Raw genomic sequence first — 21,822 nt, forward strand, 5'->3', positions numbered from 1 at the left:
CCACCTCCCTCCCTCTCTATGGGGGCCTCAATCCCTCCCCCCAAGACTTAACTGTGGGAAGCTGCTCTCCAGGTTGCCTGACAGCCATGTGCATGTATGAGTGCACACATGCAAATGGCGCCCCCTGCCTGACCACCTTCCTTCCACTCCCCCACACACACACACACACAAATTACTTGCAGGAAGCTGCTCTCCAGGTTGCCTGGTGGCCATGTGCATGTATGAGTGCACACATGCAAATGGCGCCCCCTGCCTGACCACCTTCCTTCCACTCCCCCCACCCATGCTGGCTGGAGCTCTGCCCACCTGCAGAGAGTTCTTTGCAAAGGTGGAAAATCCACATTTCTCCATTAAAATGAGAAATCCACAGTTTTCTCAGTTAAAAAGGGAAATTTGTGGGGGGATTGTTTTTCCACGGGAAATGGAAAACCCAGATCCCTGATAATGAGGTATATCTGGTTTCGGGGTGGGGGAGGGAGGATTTTGTTTGGGTTTTTTTTCCCTGCTTATTTTTTTACATTGGAAATTATTTTTTCTCAGTTCGGGGTGACCGGGGGAGTATTTTGGTTTTTTTTCCCCGAGATACTTTATGGACCGTTAGAGAACTAGAAAAGTTATCACATCACAGATACCAATCAAATTACATTTATCTGAGCAGAGAAGTGAGTTTTCCTCAGTATGTTGAAAACCACATTTGGAGGCTTGCTTTGGCTTTTTTGCTTTTCAATACAGTTTGTTTAAATGTCATGTTTCTTTATAACCAATTGTAATAAATGAAATCACTATTAAAGATTCAGCATCCACTCCCCCTCATTTACTGGCTAAGAAAGTGTGCAGTACACATGTACATCATAGCATGACTCAGAGTCATATTACAAAATCAAGGAAGACTACATTTGACATTCCTAATATTTCTAAAATGAAAAACAGCTGCTGTTGCTTTTTGGCATTTTAATTTTTTTAATAAAGGAGTACTTCTTTGGCGTCTCTAATATATCATATAATAAAAAGTACATAATAATTCTCATTTCTGCTCCCCTCTCTTTGTAGGTCAGTTGTTTAAAAATAGTAGTAATTATACAAAATTGGTTCCCGTCTGGAGAGTCCAGATGACTAAACTATCTACAGATAGACTGGGTCAATCTAACATCAGGCTGGGATGCAGAGACCAAATTCCTTGACATTATAAAAGACTGCTTCCTGCAGCAATTAGTCCTGGAACCTACTAAAGGAACGGCCATTAAGTCCTATAACATAGCCCTTTAAGTACTGCACAGAATTTGGTGCAAAAGGTAAGTTTTACTCTGCAGTTGCTGTACAGTAGTGACCACAATGCAATTGGGTTTGGCTTCCACATAGGAGTGGAGACTAGAAGAAAATCTACTTATGGTAGCCTTTAAGTTTAAAAAGAGCAACTACATCAAAACCAGAAAGGTAGTTAGACAGAAGATAACAGGCCCCTAAGGAGGTGAAGAACTTGCAGGTAGCATAGGAATTGCTTTGGAACACCATATTGAAGGTACAGAGCAAATGCATACCTTAAATCAAAAGAAAATCAGCATGGTTTAATGACAGAGCTGTAGAAGCAATACCAGCAAAAAAGGTTTCTTTCAAAAAGTAGAAGTCCGATCCTAAGGATAAAAATAAAAAACCTTGTAATAAGACAAGCAAAGAAAGAATTTGAGCAGAAACATTAAAAGGTAATGATAAAAAATTGTTTAAGTATATTAGAAGCTAAAGACCTACAGGGCATTAGTTGTGCCTCTGGGAGCAGAGTTTAAAAGGGGTGCTAATGGATGACTGTCTTTGCTGAGATACTATGGGAGATGTTAGGGAGATTCCCTCGCAAGAGCCGCTTCTCTCTAGGGACTAGTCAGTGGAGCTGGCTCAAATTGAGGTTTCAATAGATGATATTGTGGAGAAAATTGATAAATGAAACAGTAGCAAATCAGCAGGACCTGATGGCATTCACCCAAAGGTCCTGAAGGAGCTCAGATCAGAAACTGCTAAACTCCTAACTGTAGTATGTGACCTATCACTAAAAACATCCTCAGTACTAGAGGGCTGGAGGGTTTCCACTGTTACTCCCATATTTTAAAAAAAGGCTCTAGAGGGGACACAGGAGACTCTGGAGGCTCACAGGTCGATGAGCCTAACTTCTGTTCCTTGGAAAACTAGTAGAAATAATCATTTCAAATAGAGAATTGTTCAGTACATGGATGAACATGACTTGCTGGGGAGCAATCAGGATAGCTTTGTTAAAGGGGAATCACCAACCTACTAGATTTCTTTGAGTGTATCAGTGAGCAGGTGGGGTGTGGCAATCCATTTGATACAGTGTATTTTAGACTTCCATAAAGCCTTTGACAAGGTTCCCCCATCAGAGGCTTTAACTAAATTAAGTAGTCATGGGATTACAGGGAGTGTCTGTTTATGGATTAGAAATTGCCTCAAAGACAGAAAGCAGAATGTAAATAGTCAGTTTTCAGGTTGGAAAGAAGCAAACAGCAGGGTCCCCCAGGGATCTGTGTTGGGACCAGTGCTGTTTAACATATTCATAAATGATCTGGAAAAGGGAGTAAGTAGCAAGGTAGCCAAGTTTTCAGAAGAGACAGAATTATTCAAAGTGATAAATACCAAGACAGACTGTGAGGAAGTAGCTGGCACAATTGAGTAAAGGGGCAGAAAATGGCAGATGAAATTCAGTGTAGATAAATGTAAAGTGATACATATGGGCGAAAATAACCCAAACTATACCTACACTATGATGGACTCTGCATTAGCTGTTATCACACTGAAAAGAGATCTGGAAGTCTTCATGGACAGTTCACTAAAACATCAGCACAGTGCTCGGCAGACATCCAAAAAGGCAACCAAAATGTTAGAGATAATTAAGAGAATTGTAAACAAAACTGAAAGCATCATTATACCCCTTTATATATCCATGATGAATCTACACTTTGAATACTGTGTCCACTTCTGGTCCTAACATTTAAAAAAAAGGCTATAAAAGAACTAGAGAAGGTACAGAGAAGGGCAACAAGGATGTTTAGTGGTATGGAGGAGGTTCCATATAAGGAAAAACTGAAGAGGCTAGGCCTGTTCATCTTAAAAAAGAAACACTTGAAGGGGGGACATGATAAGCGTTTATAAAATATTACATGATGAAGAGAAGAAGAGAAAGTAAATAGGGATTTATTATTTACTCTCTCACAAAGCAAGAACTAGAGGTCACAAAATAAAACTAGTAGAATGTGGGTGCATCTACATGTTCATTAATACACCTTAGATACTGCACATTTAGTTTAGTACTTGCTTAATAAAGTGCTAACTAAATGTGCAGTACCTAGAGTTACTAAGCAGTAGCACTGGCAAACAGTTATTTAGTGATGCTTACTGTGTGTTAGCCTAATAACACAATGCAGTCGGCTACTAGCATGGTTTTTGTCATGATATTACCGCACAATGTTATTAGGCTAATACACAGTAAACAATGCGTATAGATGCATCCTATCAATTTAAAACTAACAAAAGGAAGTTCTTTTTCGCATAGCGTGTAATGCTGTGTGCAGGGTGGAGGTTGGTTGCCTGCTGTGCGCTGGGCTCTGCCTCGGGATCCATGCACAATGCCATGTGCCTTCTGCGCTCTGGCTGCACGCTGTCTCCTGCCTGCCCTGTGGTGGAAGGCACATGGCATCATGCACGGCTCCCGAGGCAGCAGTAGTGGGGCACAGAGCTTAGTGTACAGCAGGCAGCCCACCTCTGCCCTGCACACAGATCTGGGGTGGCATGTGCCCCCTATGTCTCCCTTGGGGGTATGGGAAGTGGTGGGGAGCCATGTGCCCCCTCCAGCACCCCTGGACAAGCTTTCCATGGCTCTGTCCCAGGACACACCCTGTTCACCTCAGCCGCTGTCCCTGTCTCGCTCCCTCCCTCACCATGGGGGCCTTGATCTGCACCCCCATCCCTTCCCTCCCCCTCTACAGACATATTTGCTGGGCACTGTATGTGTCTGTGTGTCTGTCATTCCCAAGCCACAGCCCCCTCAGCCTTGCTGCTGCCTCTCACTCCTGACCTACAGTTTCCTGCATCCTGGCAAGGCATGCAGGAACCCCACCACTTCTCCCAGTTCCAAACCCTACACATCCAGTCACAGCCCCCCACCAGATGTGGATACTGTGCTCTGTCAAGCAAGCTCACCCCTCCCACTAAAGACATCCCCAAAACCATCTCTGGATGGATAAGTTTACACTGTCCTTTTTTTTCCAATTTCCAATTGTTTTATATGGCTACCGTAACTAATAAAACAATGTTTGATGATTACTAAAGGTTGTTTTAATATGTAGTCTGTTACCTATGTGTATGAAACATTTGCTGGTGGTACTTAAAGTTGTATCATTTTAAATTAGTGGTATGCAATCTCAGAATTTGGGAACCACTGATATAAAAAGTTATTGATACGGGAGATAAGTGCACACAGTTTTTTGTGCAGTTAGGATGGAAAGGATTTGATTTTTTTTTCAGTTCATGGGTGAGTATTGGTATGGGATCTACCACAAGTTCTTTATAGGACTCAGTATGGGCCTTATTCGTGTAGTCTTCACAGTTGAGAATGACTGGGAGTGCTCTCAGCCGGGTCATGAGGTGCTACAGGGATTTGGGAGCAGGGCTAAAAGGTCTGGGGGCACAGGTGGTGTTTTCTTTGAGCCTCCCAGTCTCGGGGTATTGGCTGAGAAGGGAGAGGAGGATCCAGGTAGTTAACCAAAGACTGCGGCGCTGGTGTCATCAGGAAGGCTTTGGCTTCCATGACCACAGCCCGCTCTCTGGTGAGAGAGGCAGCAAGCTTCTGGGAAGAGATGGCCTCCACCTTCTGGGAGGAGATGGCCTCTTCTCAGCCAGACTGGCTAACCTGCTCCACTGGGCTTTAAACTAAACCTGCTGGGGGATGGGGAGACTACCGCCACTGCTGGCCCACTGAGCAACCCTTGCAAAGTCAGCAGGCTGAGGCACTTAAGGGAGCCCAGCCCTGGTTCAATCGGTGGGCAAGGTAAGAGCCCCAAAGGGGACACTTGCCTACCTGTACACAAATGCCAGGAGCTTGGGTAATAAGCAAGAGGAACTCATCCTCCTGCTTAACACAAATAATCACGACGTCACAGAGATACTGGAGACCTGGTGGGACTCCACCCATGACTGGACCATGGGTATAGACAGCTATACCCTGTACAGGAGAGCTCAAGTAGATAAAAGGGGCGGGGGGTGTAGCTCTCTATGTTAAGGAAAGCTACATGTCCCTACAAGCTGATCTTGGTGACCAGGGTGGATGACTGGAGACCCTCTGGGTTAAAATCCATGGGGAACATGGCACAGGGGACACAATGGTGGTAGTCTACTACAGACCTCCCACCCAAAATCAAGAGTTTGACCAGGAGTTCACCCGGGAACTAGCTGAGGTCGCATGCTCCAGGACCATGGTTGTCATGGGTGACTTCAATTATCCAGACATCTTGTAGGAGGATCACTCAGCAAAATCCAAGTGGTCGCAAAGCTTCCTATCGTGCATGGATGACCACTACCTGACTCGAAGTCTACAGGCCAACGAGAAGTAAAGCACTTCTGGACCTGGTACTGGCAACTGGAGATGACCTAATTGGCGACCTATTGATCAATGGGAAGTTGGATGACAGCGACCGTGAGCTGATCACCTTCACCATCTGCCGTAAAGCTGGCAAGTCAGTCAGCAACACAGAAGTCCTTGACTTCAGAAAAGCCAACTTTGACATGCTCAGGAGGCTTGTCAGTGAGGCCCTAAGGGAACATAACAGCAGGAAAAGGGGAGTTCAGTAACAGTGGTTGCTCCCCAAGGGAGCGATCTTCAGTGCACAAGCTAATTCTATTCCATCCCAGAGGAAAGGCAGCAATAGGGCACAGGATATTCTAAGGAGGAATATTCTGCACTGGTCCAGTCCTGCAGAGAGCAAACCAAGAAAGCCAAGGCTGCAACTGAACTCCAACTAACTTCAAGTATCGAGGACAATAACAAGTCCTTTTTCAGATATGTGGGGAGCCAGAGGAAAAGCGAGGGCAACGTTGGACCCCTGCTAAACTGGATGGGACATCTGACAACTGACACCCAGGAAAAAGCCAACCTATTAAATGGGTACTTTGCATTGGTCTTTCATCAGTCCCATGGGATGCCCATGCCCACTATAGGACAGGGAGGTCCGGGTGAGGGAGGTTCCCCTGCCCTCCATCAATGCTGACCTCGTGAAGGAACACCTTGAAAGGCTAGATACCTTCAAGTCAGCTGGCCCTGACAATCTACACCCCAGGGTACTCAAGGAGCTGGCAAGCATCATAGCCCAGCCCCTGGCACGGATCTTTGAGAACTCCTGGTGCCCTGGTGTACTGCCCAAAGACAGGAAGAAGGCCTATGTGGTGCTTATCTTCAAGAAAGGGAGGAAAGTGGATCCACCAAACTACAGGCCCGTCAGCCGGACCTCTATCCCGGGGAAGGTCTTTAATAAACTTTTCTAAGAGGCCATCCTTAATGGACAGGCTGACACAAACATCCTGAGGGATAGCCAGCACAGGTTTATTGCAGGTAGGTCTTGCTTGACCAATCTTATTTCTTTTTACAACCAGGTGACCTATCACCTGGACAGGAGAGAAGAGATTAATGTCATATATCCTGACTTCAAAAAAGCCTTCCATCTGGTATCTCATGATCACCTCTTGGCAAAACTGGCAAACTTTGGCCTTGGGTCCGCCGTGATCCACTGGCTGAGAAATTGGCTCCATGGTCAGACCCAGAGGCTAGTAATTGACGGAAGTCAATCATCATGGTGCCCTGTGACCAGTAGGCTCCCCCAAGGCTCTGTCCTTGGACCCATGTTGTTCAACATCTTCATTAATGATGTGGACATTGGAGTCAGAAGAGGACTGGCCAAGTTCACTGGTGACATCAAACTTTGGGGCAAAGCATCCACACCTGAAGACAGGCGGGCTATCCAGGCTGACCTGGACAGGCTCAGCAAATGGGCGGATGAGAACTTGATGGTGTTTAACACTGAAAAATCCAAGTTTTTCCACCTTGGGAGGAAAAACCTGCAGCATTGTTATAGGCTTGGCAGTGCTACACTACGGAAGAAAGAGACTTGGGGGGTCATCATTGACCACAAGATGAACATAAGCCTTCAATGCGATGCTGCGGCTAGTAAAGCGACCAAAATGCTGGCTTGCATCCATAGATGCTTCTTAAGCAAATCCCGGGAAGTCATTCTCCCCCTATACTCGGCCTTGGTGAGGCCACAGCTGGACTACTGTATCCAGTTTTGGGCCCCACAATTCAAAAAGGATGTGGAGAAGCTTGAGAGAGTGCAGAGAAGAGCCACGCACATTATCAGAGGTCAGAAAACAAACTTTACGATGACAGGCTGAGAGCTATGGGGTTCTTTAGCCTGGAAAAGTGCAGGCTCAGGGGTGATCTTATGGCCACCTATAAGTTTATCGGGGTGACCGCCAGTATCTGGGGGAACGTTTGTTCACCAGAGCGCCCCAAGGGATGACAAGGTTGATAGGTTATAAACTACTACAAGACTGTTTCAGGCTAGATATAAAGAACATTTTCTATACTGTCTGAGCCCCCAAGGTCTGGAATAGCCTGTAATTGGAGGTGGTTCATGCACCTACTCTGAACACCTTCAAGAGAAATCTGGATGCTTATCTTGCTGGGATCCTATGACCCCAGCTGACTTCCTGCCCCTTGGGCAGGGGGCTGGACTCAATGATCTTCTGAGGTCCCTTCCATCCCTAATGTCTATAAAAATAAAATAGAAAATATATAAAAATATATGTGTAACATGTAGACCAGACCCAGAGAATAATACTGCTATAGTTTAGAAGGTGCCAAATAGATCTCCTCCAGTGTAAACTGATGATTGTGGTCCCCATGCTGAGATACTTATAGTAGGATTTTAGAGTGTAAGAATGTCACATATTTTCATTTCCTTTGTTACTAATATATATAGAAACCTTGACAGTCTTCAAGCATATTTGGCATATGTTAATCATTTCAGACTAAGAGCTCTGAAAGTCTGTATTGCCTTTGTAGGCTCAATGGTGGAAAATCTACTTTTCAGTGCCAAGGAGTTGTTAATCTGCTTGTTTATTTCAGTTACTTCATAGTTTTGGGTTGGTTTTTTTTTTTGTTTTGTTTTTTATTTTTTGCCGAACTGAATTTCCATTTCCACTGTCTCTTTCAGAAAAATGCTTAAATATGTATAGCTAGGGGGAAAAATCTGTTTTTAATTGTGGGCAAAACCCAAGTGTAGTGTGCCATCTTATTTTCAATAGCATCTCCAGCATCTAATATTGACCCATCTATGTGACTAGTGATAGTACTCAATACCCATTGGGTCATTTGTCCTCCTATGACTCCCCAGTGGACCTTACCACCATAGCACTTCATGAGGATTAACGCATGTCTTCCCCTAGAGCTTTAGTTAGGGAGACACTGATTTTCTGTGGTGGGTTGGTATGTGTATAGGTATAATGTATGCTATTTTATCAGCCTGTACCTGAGGAAAGATATTTTTGGGTTTGTGTTTCTGCCTTAGCCATATCTAATGTCTAATAACATTTCAGATGTTAAATCCCCATAAATCCCTACGTTTATAATGTCATCACCATCCTGAGTTTCTAATAAGTTTTTCTCAATGTAATTTTAGTTTAAGGCTGCCTTTAACTGATATTTTTTGACTGAGCATCCACTTTTCTTGGTCTGTCACATGGTTTTATTCATGTAGAAGTCACTCTGTCCCCTCCCCACCCACTTCTGCTCATATGTTTCTACTAACTGCTTCCATTGTGTTTTTGGTCACGGCATATGGTGCAGGTTCAACTTTAGAGAATGGTGTTGCATTCAGGATACAGCTAACTGCATATTGTTTGAGAACTCCTTGTCTAGCCTGGCTTACAACACTGGAGGTTTAAAGGGGAATCATTTATTCTACCCTCATTCTCTTATTTATTTAAAAACTTGGGTGGTAACTGGAAGTGCATTTTTCAAACAGTAGTAACCATACTAGTTTCAAGCCTCTCTTTTGGAGCTTGTTGAGGTTGGCTAATTCCCTTAATGTGTCATCCAACTTTTAGTCGAAAGCAACTGTCTGCTCTGGGTCTCAGTTCATGGCTTTCTTTATTTCCTCTTTATTGTGGGTTGGTTACCTTCTAATAAATTTGACAAATCTATTTTACAATTTGTTACACCTTTTCCATCAAGAAACCATGGGCTTCTATAGACGTGCAGCGAAGCTGCTCCAAAATGCTGTAAATCCAGCGTGTTGGAGCACAGAAAATAACATGCTCCAGCAGCCTCCAGGGTCATGTGTATCAGCATCCCCACACTGAAAAATGGCGGCAGGGTGCTTTAAACCTTGTTCAATGAGCACCCTGCTGCCATTTTTCAGCACGGGGACACTAATTAAAGCATCCCCTCCCACTTGCTGGAACGTGTCTATAAATGCCCATGCTTTTGAATCAGGTGTGAAATAATTAAGTAATTGTATGAATAGTATATATTTATTTCTGAATTATTTCCCTTTAACAATAGAAATAATTTAAGGTCTCTGAAAGTTTACAGGATATTCAGTTAATACCAGTTTTATAACCAAGGCCTTCTTTGTGTGTTTTTTCTTTGTATTTTTATAGCTATTCCCCATTATCTCATGCTCCTTTTTCTTCTTATTCCATTATAAATGCATCCTTTTTCTAATTACTTTCAGTATGTTTAATTCAAGCACTTTACAGACTGTCATGGCTAGTATCCCTTCTAATTGCAGTTAAGTATTTTCTGTAAATTCTATGTTTAAACTCAATACGGTCAAATCTGAAAAGTATAGCATCTACCTAGTCTCTGGTGGGAATTTGTCCACATCAAACACAAAAAAGCGACCTAAAATACAAATTAACATGATTGCAGGTTTTCCTATCGGTGGAAAAGAAGCTTGATGAGCAGGGGTTGTTGGTGGTCATGCTGAGTTTTCTTGCCCAAACTGTGTGGGGAAGTGGCACAAAGCCTGCTTTTACTATAGTTTTAGTACCTCACTTTTCATAATTCAACCCCCGCCCCATCCACAAAAGGCCTACCACATTCACTTTCTTGAGGAAAAAATGTGGTAATGTAGTGTTTCCAAAAAGTTCCAACAAAGGAATGGAAAATGACATTCCTACACTCTCTAAAATCTTATTGCAGGTATTTCAGCATAAGAAACATAATCACCAATTTGAAACTTAAAGACTATTTGGCAACTTGTAGGCCATCTGGCTTTTTAGGTCTGGCCTTTAAATTAGATCTTTAATTCTTTAGGTCTGGTCTGCATCTTAAATATATATATAAAAGCTCTCTATCAGTATAAGGCAAGTTTTTATAATTTCATAGATTGTAAGAAGCTGGAAGGACCTCACAAGATTATCAGGTCCATCACCCCTACCCTAGACAGGAAAAATAACTGAGGTCTGGTGACCCCAGCGGAGTGACCATCCAATCTTCCCTTGAAGATTTCTAGGGTAGGTGATTGGCACCACCTCTAGAGGGAGTTTATTCCACAGTCTGGACACCATAACTGTAAAGATGTTTTTCCTAGTGTTAAGCCTGAAACAGTCTTCCAGGAGTTTGTGGCCATTACTCATGGTTTTCCCTAAGGGTGCCCTGGTGAACAGTTGTTTGCCAAGCCCATGATGTATTCCCCTGATATAGCGGTAAGCTGCTACCAAGTCCCCTCTCAGCCTTCTCTTTTTTAGGCTAAGGAGACCCAAGTCCCTCAGCCTTTCCCCATATGACTTGCCTTGCAAGTGTCTGATCATACGGGTGACTCTTCTCTGGCCTTTCTCAAGCTTTTCCATGTCTTTGTTGAAGTACGGTACCCAGAACTGGATGCAGTACTCCAGCTGCGGTTTCACCAATGCTGAGTAAAGCGAGAAAATCACTTCCTTGGTTTTGCTTGAGATGCTTTGGTTGATGCATGCCAAAGTATTGTTTGTCCTGCTGGCTACAGCATTGCACTAACAGCTCATGTTCATACTATGGGTGAGCGGTGGCAGGGCATGGGGGGAGCGAGTGTCCCCAGATCAGGGCAGACTGGACCGGGACTGCACCATGCTCTGCTCTGGGCAGGCAGCGGGGCCTATGGGTGGGCTTCTACCTGCCCATAGCCCCCGCTCCAGTGCCCACCCCACCACCCGCCCTGATCCAGGGGCATATTCCCTCTTCCCCATGCCCTCCTGCCACTCACCCAGCTGGGGCAGGGCGGGCACAGAATGGAGCTGCGGCTCATTGGGGTGGGGAGGGGGGTGGCTCCAACCACTGCACATTGTTCGTCCGGAGACAGCACAGCAGTCCCGCTCCGGCTGGGAGAGCAGCAGCAGGGCATAGCCCTCACTCCCAGTGTAGCCCGGGGCAGCCCCGGCCCTGCCTGCCCCACCCTGCACAAATCTGGGGGCACAGCACCCCCTCCTTCCCCCCATGCCTTCCTGGACAAACAGTGGGAGCTGCTAAATGGGCAACTTGCCTCAGCCCCTCTCTCACTGCAGGAGGCCTTGATCTGCTCCCCCACACCTCTTCCTTTCCACTGCAACAGACTTACTAGCTAAATGAAGCTGTATGTATCATCATAAAGGAACCAACCCCCATTTATAACATTGTTCCTATGGGAAAATTAGTTTAAAGTGAAGACATTTCTACTTAAGAAGCTGTTTTCAGGAACCAGCTGTGTCGTAAGTCTGAAGGCTGCCTGTACTGAGTATATATGCTGCTTTTAACAGCAGTTCAAAGATAGGCAATGTATTTAATGTGGTTTCATGTATGCAAATATAAGACAAGGGGCTTTTCCCCCCTGTGTTGATTTGGGGTATAGAGGGGAACTTCATTTTATATTCAAGAAATACAGTATTTATTTGATTTACTATGTTGAAAAGTGTCCATTGCTATAAGCCACCTTGAACCTATAAAGTTAACTGGAGTCCAACTATAAACTTACCCAACATAGTTTGTAGTGGTATTGGAAGGATTCAGAACTACATATTTGGCATCTATTGATAAGAAGGTGTCTAGGGAGGCTACAGAGATGAACACTTCCAGAATGTCTGGAATTGCTGAGATTTGTTGGCAGGCAAGGTTCTTTGGGTAGATGTGATATCTTTTATTAGACCAACTGAGTAGTTGGTAAAAAGTTCTTTGCAAGCTTTCAGGCGCAATCACCTTTCAGGGATAGAGAGTTCCTGCTGTTCTGAGACTCCGAGGAATGAAAGAAACTAAATGTGTGACAGGATGTCATTGAGGATGTAGCTAGGTGGAAATTAAGAAAACAAAAGGTAGAGCATGGAAAGGAGGGGGAAAACAAAGGGGAAAAAAAAGCCAAAGGTAAGTAAGGAAGACTCTACTGTAGTAATTGTTGGGCAGTGCAAAATGAATTAAGTAGCTGGAAGAGTAAAAAGGAAGGTTGGTTTGGGTAGAATCTATAGGGCAGGATTGGTGGGATCTGTGGTCTATTTGTGTTGAAGAGTATGGGATATTTGGAGAGCTCAAGCTGGCTGAGAAGTGAACCTGAGAAGTTATTTGGGGTAACATTTAAGTGTTAGTACCAGGCCTTCATCCTGATGGTTTCCCTTTGTTCACTTCTACCTTTGGATGCTCCCTGTTTGCTGTGAGAGGCCATGCTTTGTTCTGTCTTCGTATAATGCCTAGCACAAACAGGTTCTGGTCTGCGAATGGCAGCTCCTAAGATCTAACAAAATAGCAACAAATAATTGGTTGGTCTAGCTGCAGACACAGTAGAGCTGTGGTGGGTACCTGAGGCAATAAAGCTTACTCCTACCACTCAGTCTGCTATGAGGTACGTCTGCTTGACTGAAGGATGGTGGACTGTACTTACCAATCACATAAGTGGTGCCCCTGCATCTGCCAGCCTGGAGGCACTCGATGATATTTAAAACATTACATTTAACAAAGCATTTATATACATCTAGTTAAATATTAGGTTTGTAATAATTAGTTTCCTGCCAGAAAATCAGGAAACCTGGATTTTATTGTTGCAAGCCAGACTTTCTAGGTTTCTAACTTCCAAGAGTGTCACCTGGATATCTTCAATCTGTAAAATGTCTGCCTTTGAAAGAACTGCACATTTTTTTTTGTATGAGTGCATACTATATTAATGCAAAGTGGCAGTAGAAGTAGCATGGCCTCATGAAAATAAATATTTATAGTTCCAATACCTGCATTGGTATCTTTTTTCATACTGTGGGTTCACTTAACTTTTTTTTCCTTTTATATTTTTTTTGCAAACATTTTATATAGTGGAAACACTTAAGTTTAATTTGTTTTTATTTGGCTTTTTTCCCCTGTAAGTTTGGATATGCCAGACAAATAGAAAAATAGGAAGTTTTTAAGGATATGAATGTCACATTGTATATTTATGGTTACTGTCTACTAATGGAGATTTTTTGTGGGCTATTTTAATATAGGGGTGAAAAGTGACTACCCTATACTAACTGTCATATGTAAGCTTAAATCCTTTCCATAAATACTTGAATTAAAGGACACCAGATGTTGAACAGAAGCTGTTGCTGCTTTCTGAACTTTATGGTATACGTTTTCAAAACCCACAGGAAGTGGCTGAGGGAAAAAGTATATTAATTAAGTTCAAAAATACATTTTCCAGCTATAGAAAAACGTCCAAAGAAAATAACTTTTGATCTTCAGACATATGAGCCCAGCTGTCACAGAGTTTGGTGGCAGCAGGCTCCATTGTCACATGGGGACCGGGTTCAGTCTTTAAGCTCTCTAAGCCAACACATTCTGGGAGTGATCCAGCTTGAGGCCCTTGGAAATAGAATATGTACGTCTCCTCTGGCTAGTGTTCAAGGCACCATAGACAGTCTAGAGGAAAAACAGTATTTTAGGTCTTCTCAACATGAGAAAACATTCCTGTAATATCAAGAAAGAAGGAAGGAGGCAAAATATAATCACTCCCAGAATATCACCTCTTCAAACATTAAATATAATGCTATTTTGGAGATGCTTACAAATACCTTTTGTAAACTGAATGGTCTTCAACTGTTTGGTTGAACTTGTCTTATTTAGTAATTTTTACCTGGGTCTTTCTTGTTGGAAAGTAATATGTCCATTTTTTGAAATGTTCAATGCTATGCAATTCAGAGAGACTCATCTCTCTACAGCCACTACTCTGGTGGTTACGGCACTTGCTTGGGCTGTAGTGACTGTCTCATTGAGACCATGGACTTGAGGCTGGGTCTCCTTCATGGGCTTGTCATAACCCCTGATCTATAGCATTAATCCCTGGCCCAACAGTTATTTAATTATTTATACAAAGTGGATCAGCTTAAACAATATACATAATCAGTCTTTCTCCCCCCTTGATTTATCAAGGACCCATCTAGGTCTCCCGCATCCCAGGTGTTTTAACACCTGAATTATTGACTGTTCTGCTGCCTGTCTCTGTCTTCACATACAAATTGAGTCACCAGTATCATTTTTCCTCATCGTTTTTTCCATGTCAGCCTCTTCTTTGAATCCTTCTGCTGATTTCCCCAGTTCTACTGCATCAATTTTAAACTTCTTTCCCATTCAAACCTTATTTCTTCCCCTGCCCCAATAATCTACTCTTTAAGCATCTTCATTCACCAACTTTACTCTTTAAGTTATGTCAGTTTGATGCCTAATTCAAGCTGCTTTTCTCATGCACATTTCAATTCAAATCACCTACCCCCAGTGGAACGCCTGTTTCAGCTGGTCTGCAACTTTACAAGACCCTTAACACTGAAATGTTTTCTGAAGACTACCTTATGTGGTGATTATTCTGTTTATCCCAGTCTCCTCATTACCTATTTACTTAAGAACATTTTATATTGAAAACTCTGTATTAATAAAGTGTGGTCATTGGCTAATTTGAGTCTTACTAATTATATATTGTATCCTTTTCACTACCCCTATGTCTTTTAGAACAGAAAGCTCTTGGGGACAAAGACTCATTATCTTACGTTTGAAAAATGCTTAGCAAGTTTTGGCCCATATTGGAAGGAATTCATAGCAGTTCCAAAGTTTAGCCAAAAAGGAAGGTCTTCAGTATTATTATGTAAAATAGTGAAAATAAAACTGGCCTGGAGTATATAGTTTTTTCTGCCTTTTCTTGAACTTACTGTGGACCAGTAGCAAATGAGCTGGACTCATAGCAAATATGCAGTGAGTGTAAAATTACAGTATACTGCATCTGGATGATATTTAGACAACATTCTTGAACATAAAAATCATAGTGTTATCTGTATTTATTACTTAGGTAATTGCAGAAGTGCATGTTTGTGATGCTTTTATAAATTATTCTCCAGTTAGATTCTTCCACATGTCTTGAGTGACCTGAGAGAGTAGTTTACAATAAAAGAGATATACAAACCTGATAACATCCTTAATTTCTCTCTTTATTTTTTTTTGATGGACTGAGAGGTGCAGAATTTCCCTGGTATGCCTTATGGCATGAATCATGCCAATCTACACTACCACCATATATCCACATTCGTGTTTTGTTTTGTTTTCGGTAAATCTAATTGGTTTCAACGGGTTTGTTTTTTTTACAGCCCAACTGTACTACAGTTGACCGAGCAATTGCTAGGCTAGCAGCACACCCACTCTTAAAGACAAAAATTGCTGATATTAAAGGTATGAAATAAACTACTTAACCCTGTTCAAATGTGCATATAAATGTACTTGTTTGCTTACACATCATCTTGATTAGTTTGCTTTTATGTTCAGACCTACAGTAATATCTACATATAGATATGTGCAGTGTTTTCTACCTGTGTTATCAGACCCAATCCAGTTAGCCAAGATTACACCAGCCCTTTTTTCTTTCCTAGCTACTCAGTAGTTTCTAAAACTGTCAATGGCATAGTCACTAGCAGAACTGTATTTATAATTTGTAAAATCCATAAGTTTCTTCTGCATTGACACTATTGTACATATATGATAAAGAACAAGAGATTTTTCAGAAAACCCAACTTCCCTTATGCTCCTTTGAAAATCCTATTCCATTAATCCCCACTGTTCTCTGAGGAAAATAAGCAAGTTGGGCACCCATGACAGTTGATGCTGTCACCACTCACCCCACTACCAGCGAGAAGTCTGGGTCTGGCCTGCAAGGCTCTTTCCATTGCAAATCCAGCCTAGATCTGCTCTTAGGGACCAGGCAAGTTTGATACCCCTGCTGCATGAAATATGAAATAGCGTGACTAATGTTAAATTTTAAAAAATGCTGTTGGATCCTAATGACTGACTAACTATCACAGCTAGCATGAATGCATACCTTTTGAGTTTCAATATAGAAGTGCAGGAATGAATGAGGTTAGAGACTGCACTCTCCCATCCTGCCTATAGTGCCGATTCCCTTAAAAAGAGTTCGAGGCATGAGGCATGTGGATTGTTACTGTGGGGAAGATTGTAGTTCCACTGCAGTTTACTTTTTAAAAAAATAAATATCCCTAAAATTTAGAAAAAAACACCACAGAGGTAAAAGGAGAACAAAAAGTGAAAGGTTTAGAAAAGATGACCATGTGAGAAAAATAACTTATGATGAAAATAATCTTATTTAATAATAGACAGGGTTAGATACCCATTATAATTATATGTTTGCATATTATTAGCGCTCAGTTCTCATACCCCAAATATCTCCTTACGTCAAACTGTAAACTGCACATCCGCTGATAAGCTTATATTTGAGTTTAAACTAGGTGTTTCAATAAGCTGGCCTCTTCCCCTGTTGAGATTTGTTTTCCACATTTCTTATTAATACTGATACTGTACTCTAAACCAAAAGTATCAAAGAATTTGGCCCATGGACCTGCTCTGTCTGCCCTCCTGAGCTACCAATGGGCAAGTGAAAGTTGTGGGTGTATAGCTAAGGGGAGTAGCCTGCCACAGAATCTGAGACATTGGGCCCCAGTGGACCTGGCAGGTAGTCACAAGGTGAATGAGGGCTGATACAGCCCTAGCAGTTTTGCCCGTTGCCACCACCGTGGCCGTACCTTCTCAGCCACCAGCCCCACCACCACTGCCACATGCCAGAGCCACAGCTGTTGCCACTGTGTCCCCTGTGCTGGAGGTAGAGCTGTTGCTGCAGCATGGGGCATGGGCATGTGGTGAGAGCTGGAGCTGCTGCCACTGCCAAAATCACTTTGTGCCTCAAGCTGGATATGACCCACAAAGAGCCCTGTGGTCTGGATCTGGCTGAGGGCAGGAGGTGAGTTTAACACCTCTATTTAAACCATTTTTAGCCCCTAACATTACACAATAAATAATCAAATACAGACACTGAAAATCCTATTTGTTAAATTATTTAGGTTGCAAACTTTCAGTTTTTTTACATTATTTCAATTAACATATGTATTGGCATGTGTTGTTATCAAAGAACGAACCTTCTGTTTATTTCTTTGCTTTTTTTTCTAGCTGCTGTAAAAGCTTTTAAAGCTGCAAGACAGACGGCAGCCAAAGCTCATTCTTCAGCGGAGTGTAAATCAGAACAACCTAAATTGGTGAAACATTCTAATAGCAATAGAGAAGACAAACATTTTGAATTAGTTCAAAAACAGAAAGAGGACGGAAGCAAAACGAAGGTGAATGTGAAAACAGACACAAACACGCAGGGTAAAGAAACTGGTGAGAACAAGTCCAATCAGGAGACTTTGGAAGCTGAGAGAACATGCACTCCAGATGATCTTCCATTCCCAGCTTTGGAAATGCAGGCAATTGTTCAGGCTGAAACAGAAAAAAGAATTGACAGGCCCCAAAAAAAGAAACTTACAGGTGTGAACAAGGTTATTACAACTAAGGAGTCAGATAGCAATGTTAGTGATACTGAAGAAAATGACAAACATAAGGAATACTTTGATGACAGCACTGAAGAGAGGTTTTATAACCAGTCGTCAGATTCTGAAGATAACGATAGTAGTGATGATTTCTTTATCGGCAAAGTAAAGCAGAAAAAGAGGAGGAGAGTGGCAGACTCTAACCATTCTTCAGCAAAGAAAATACCCCCGAAGATGTTACTAAAAGCAGTAAAGGACTCAGAATTTGTGACAAGAAAGGATGTGAACACAGAAGGAAACAACCCAAATGCTAAAACAAAGAAGCTAGAATCTGTATTTTGCACTTCTTTGTCTACCTCTCAACAGAAATCCAAAAATATGAGGAGGTAAGATGCCCTGCCATGCCCCACCTCACTTCCCCTCCCCTCCCATTCTGTTATAGTAATATAAATGGTTATGACTTTTAATATTGCTCATCAAATACGCAGACTTTCAGTCAATCAATCTGTATGCGTCTAGTCACAGTACTCTGGCCTTTTTCCATACTTTCTTTACCCTTATGCCCTTTTTTTCAAATTCTTCCCTGTTCTAGAAATGGCACTAGTTTGTCAGCACTCATTAAGTTCTTGTAGTCGTTTAGTAAATATCTCTGTTTAAAGTGTTTTAAAATATCTCTGTTTAAAGTGTTTAAAATACACTTTAAACAGTTTCTGCTATTGGTTAACAATAGTGCTATATAGCAGAGATGTATCAAGCTCATACAGCACCCATAGCAGTGCAAGAGTTGGGGAGGTACACTGATCACTATTGTGGAGAGGAGGAGAGGGAAGCAAAGTCTTACCTTCCCCAAACTCTGTGCACTGAAGGCAACAAATGTGTGTGGCTTCTGTCTGCTACTGTCTGTCCATTTTGGGGGGCAAATTATTTTTAGTTTAATCTTTTTTTTTTTTCTTCATGTTCCTTACACTTTTGTTTTATTTTATTTTCAGAAATGTAAAGGAACAACTTCCCAAAAACAGAAGAACAGGTACGTATTGGTAATATTGTAGAAACCAAAAATAAATTTTAAAAAATCCTTTTGAGGTAGACTTAGAGTATCATAAAAAAGAAGCAGGGCTGAAAGGGACCTCCAGAGGTCATCTAGTCCAACCCCCTGCCTGAGGCACGATCGTCCCTATCCTATACAATCTATAATCCACACTCTACATGAGACTACCATCAACTCTGACACAACACAGACACCCCAACCTGCAACAGGTAAAGCAGGGGAACCATGGAAGCCCCATTAGACTGGTTTTGCTTTTTATCAGTGCAATGTCTTCTATTCAAAGATGTTTTTGCCTGAATGATCAAATGTCAAATGATTGCGCTTCAACTCAGAATCCCAGATTCTTGTAGATGTACATAATGTGTGCTATTAACCCATAATGGTCTGGAAAACAATATTTTTCTATGCAGGAGCCATATAGTCCTGCACTCTACCTTCCTCTGTGTTGAGTAGTTTACTGCATGAGTCTACTTCAGTAAGGCTGCTCAGGGTAAAAGTTACTGTCTCAGATTATGGACAGTTGTTACATTTGTGCTGAGGAAAAAGCCTGTTTCCAACGCAAGCCAAGGGGAAGAGAAGGGAAGGAGAAAGCTAGCGCTGTGGTGAGCTGTCGGAGCCCTGCAGAGACCATGCTGCTGGGCACCTGAACATTGCTGAGAGAGTTCAAGTGCAAACTCCTACTCTTTGAAGAGTACTGGAACCCTCAGTGACCATTAATCTTAACCATTGGTTCATCCCAGTGGAAGAACAGAAGCGTTGATTGATTGATTGATTTAGTCAGTCATTTCAGTATTTTAACATGGTCCTGGTTTGGGTAATTTTTGCTTTGTTTCTTTTTCTGCACCAAATTAGGTTTTTAGTTTCATATTCGAAAATTATATTTGGAAAGTGCTGTTTAATCCCTCACTGGTGAAATCAACAGTAAACACAGATGGTTGTGAGCCTTTAGTTCCCATGTGGTAATTAAATTCCACACAAGTTCTACACTTAGACCCCAGTGCTGTTTGGCAGCAGCAAGTCATCTTGACCATATTTGCTGTTCACAAAGCAATCGTTTGCTGACTTGGTAAGAATCTGGAGAATGCCTGACTTTAAAGTCATTGAGCCATGCATAAAAGAAGTGCATTCATGTGTTTCTTGGGCATGTAGTACACATGGCTCATAAGGAATAGATCAGAGATCGTTTCAAACTTTGTATTTGTACAATGGCTTCTATTAAATACCTACCATTATCTTCTGCCACTTTTAGTATGTGATTTTGCATGTTTTTATGAATGTTCGTCAGATAATTGCATTTAATATTTTATATTGTACTTTATGCACAGCTTTTCCGAAAAAGGAACCAGAGTTCAGGAAACACCAGCCTGCTAAAGCTGCAGGTATAAAGCATGAAAATAAGAAAGATCATTTGCAGCAACCTCTTCATCCTTCATGGGAAGCAAGCAAGAAACGTCAGCAACAGGTGTCTCAAATTACAGCATTCCAGGGGAAAAAGATTAAATTTGATGATGACTGAACTTTTTACACGTGAATTCAGATTTTTAAAGATCATTCTGAAGATTCAGATTTTAAAGAAGATAAAGTTCACAACTGACAGTATTTACACATGAAGTAGCTGTGTATTTGGACTGGAGAGTACTTCTTATGTTTGGTTAAAATTAATACATACAATGTTGTTTAAAAGCTGAACATGCTACAGTGCTTGAGAACTACAAAAGTCTTTCTTTTTTCAAAAAAATATTTACAATTTTTTTCCTATATTATTTTCATTATACTGTCCTGATATTGTGAAATGTGATGTAAATTTTAAAAACCTTTTTGGCATAAAATACCTATCCCAGATTTAGTAATATATTTCTATGGAGGACTTTCACTCATTTCATGTGCTTTATGAATAGACTGATTGGAAGCTCACATGGTATGGCTTCAAGGGTTGCTACCTGTGAAATGCCGATCAAAGTGAGCAAGTGGATCTATGGATGGAGTTTGTATCCTGTAGTGTGACAGATTTTCTTTGTTTTCTGCATCAGCATTTTTGTTATGTAAAGTTAATTCAAGATTGCTATTTAAGGACCTCAATATGAGATGCTATGGGAAAGATAAGTGTTTTTTAATCTAGGAAAAGATGTCATTAATATTTCTTAATATGAACTGTATTATAAATTGTGTAAAAAAAGTATACACTTACTTCATCTGGGAGAAGTTCAGAAGTCTATTACCTGAATAAGTTTGAATAAGGTTGATAAATTTATAAATGTGTCAAGGAAGAAATGCCAGGTAGTTTTTATGGAATAGCAAATTCTAGGTAGGAATAAAGATTTAACCTTTTAAAAAAGCAATGCCAATGCCCATCTTTGATTAAATTAGTACCTTGGATAAGTGGCATAGTCATGTGCATTCTTTTCTGAAGGAACTCATCAATGTTCCTCATTTTACATAATTTACACTTAGTTGCACAATTAGGTTTCATCCAACCAAATTCCGAAATATTAAAATGAGAAATGAGAGTGTAAAGAAAAATGTGCCTTCCAATCCAGTTTTTTGATTGTTCCCCCAAAGAGTTATTTTCTAGACAAGAATCTTTTTTTAGGGATTAGTTCTAGTCCAAACAAATTTGATGTGCATTTTTTTCTGGTTTCAATAAAACACAGGAAATGCTTTCTCTCCTTTTGTTAGCTGTTATCACTTCTAAAATGCTTTTCCACAGACAGCTAATATTTTCTGGGCAACTGCAAGTTTCCCAATTTTTGACTCCCAATAATTGAAAGAAAAGTTGTAAATTTAAAATGCTAAGAAAATGTAGTGTCTACGACACATAGTTAGAAGCAGATGAAGGTAAGAATTTTTGATCCTAAAGCATGTTTTTGTGTGTTTTTTACATGTCCCTTAGGTGCCAGATAAGG

The 21,822-nt window shown here is 41.4% G+C and overlaps 1 protein-coding gene across 2 annotated transcripts in view; it reads left to right on the top strand.

Moving 5' to 3' along the window:
• Positions 1 to 20,761, top strand: part of SRFBP1 (serum response factor binding protein 1) — a 142,611-nt gene extending 121,850 nt beyond the window's left edge. For both annotated transcript variants that reach the window (XM_019555257.1, XM_019555258.1), the window contains 4 exons: positions 15,649 to 15,730; positions 17,513 to 18,257; positions 18,861 to 18,898; positions 20,245 to 20,761. In XM_019555257.1, the coding sequence (XP_019410802.1) occupies positions 15,649 to 15,730; positions 17,513 to 18,257; positions 18,861 to 18,898; positions 20,245 to 20,435 (1,056 nt within the window). In that variant the 3' untranslated portion in view covers positions 20,436 to 20,761. The remainder of the gene's footprint in view (positions 1 to 15,648; positions 15,731 to 17,512; positions 18,258 to 18,860; positions 18,899 to 20,244) is intronic.
• The last annotated feature ends 1,061 nt before the right edge of the window (positions 20,762 to 21,822 follow it).

The sequence above is a fragment of the Crocodylus porosus genome, unplaced genomic scaffold, assembly GCF_001723895.1.
Source record: "Crocodylus porosus isolate Cpor-Errol unplaced genomic scaffold, CroPor_comp1, whole genome shotgun sequence".
NCBI lineage: Eukaryota > Metazoa > Chordata > Crocodylia > Crocodylidae > Crocodylus > Crocodylus porosus.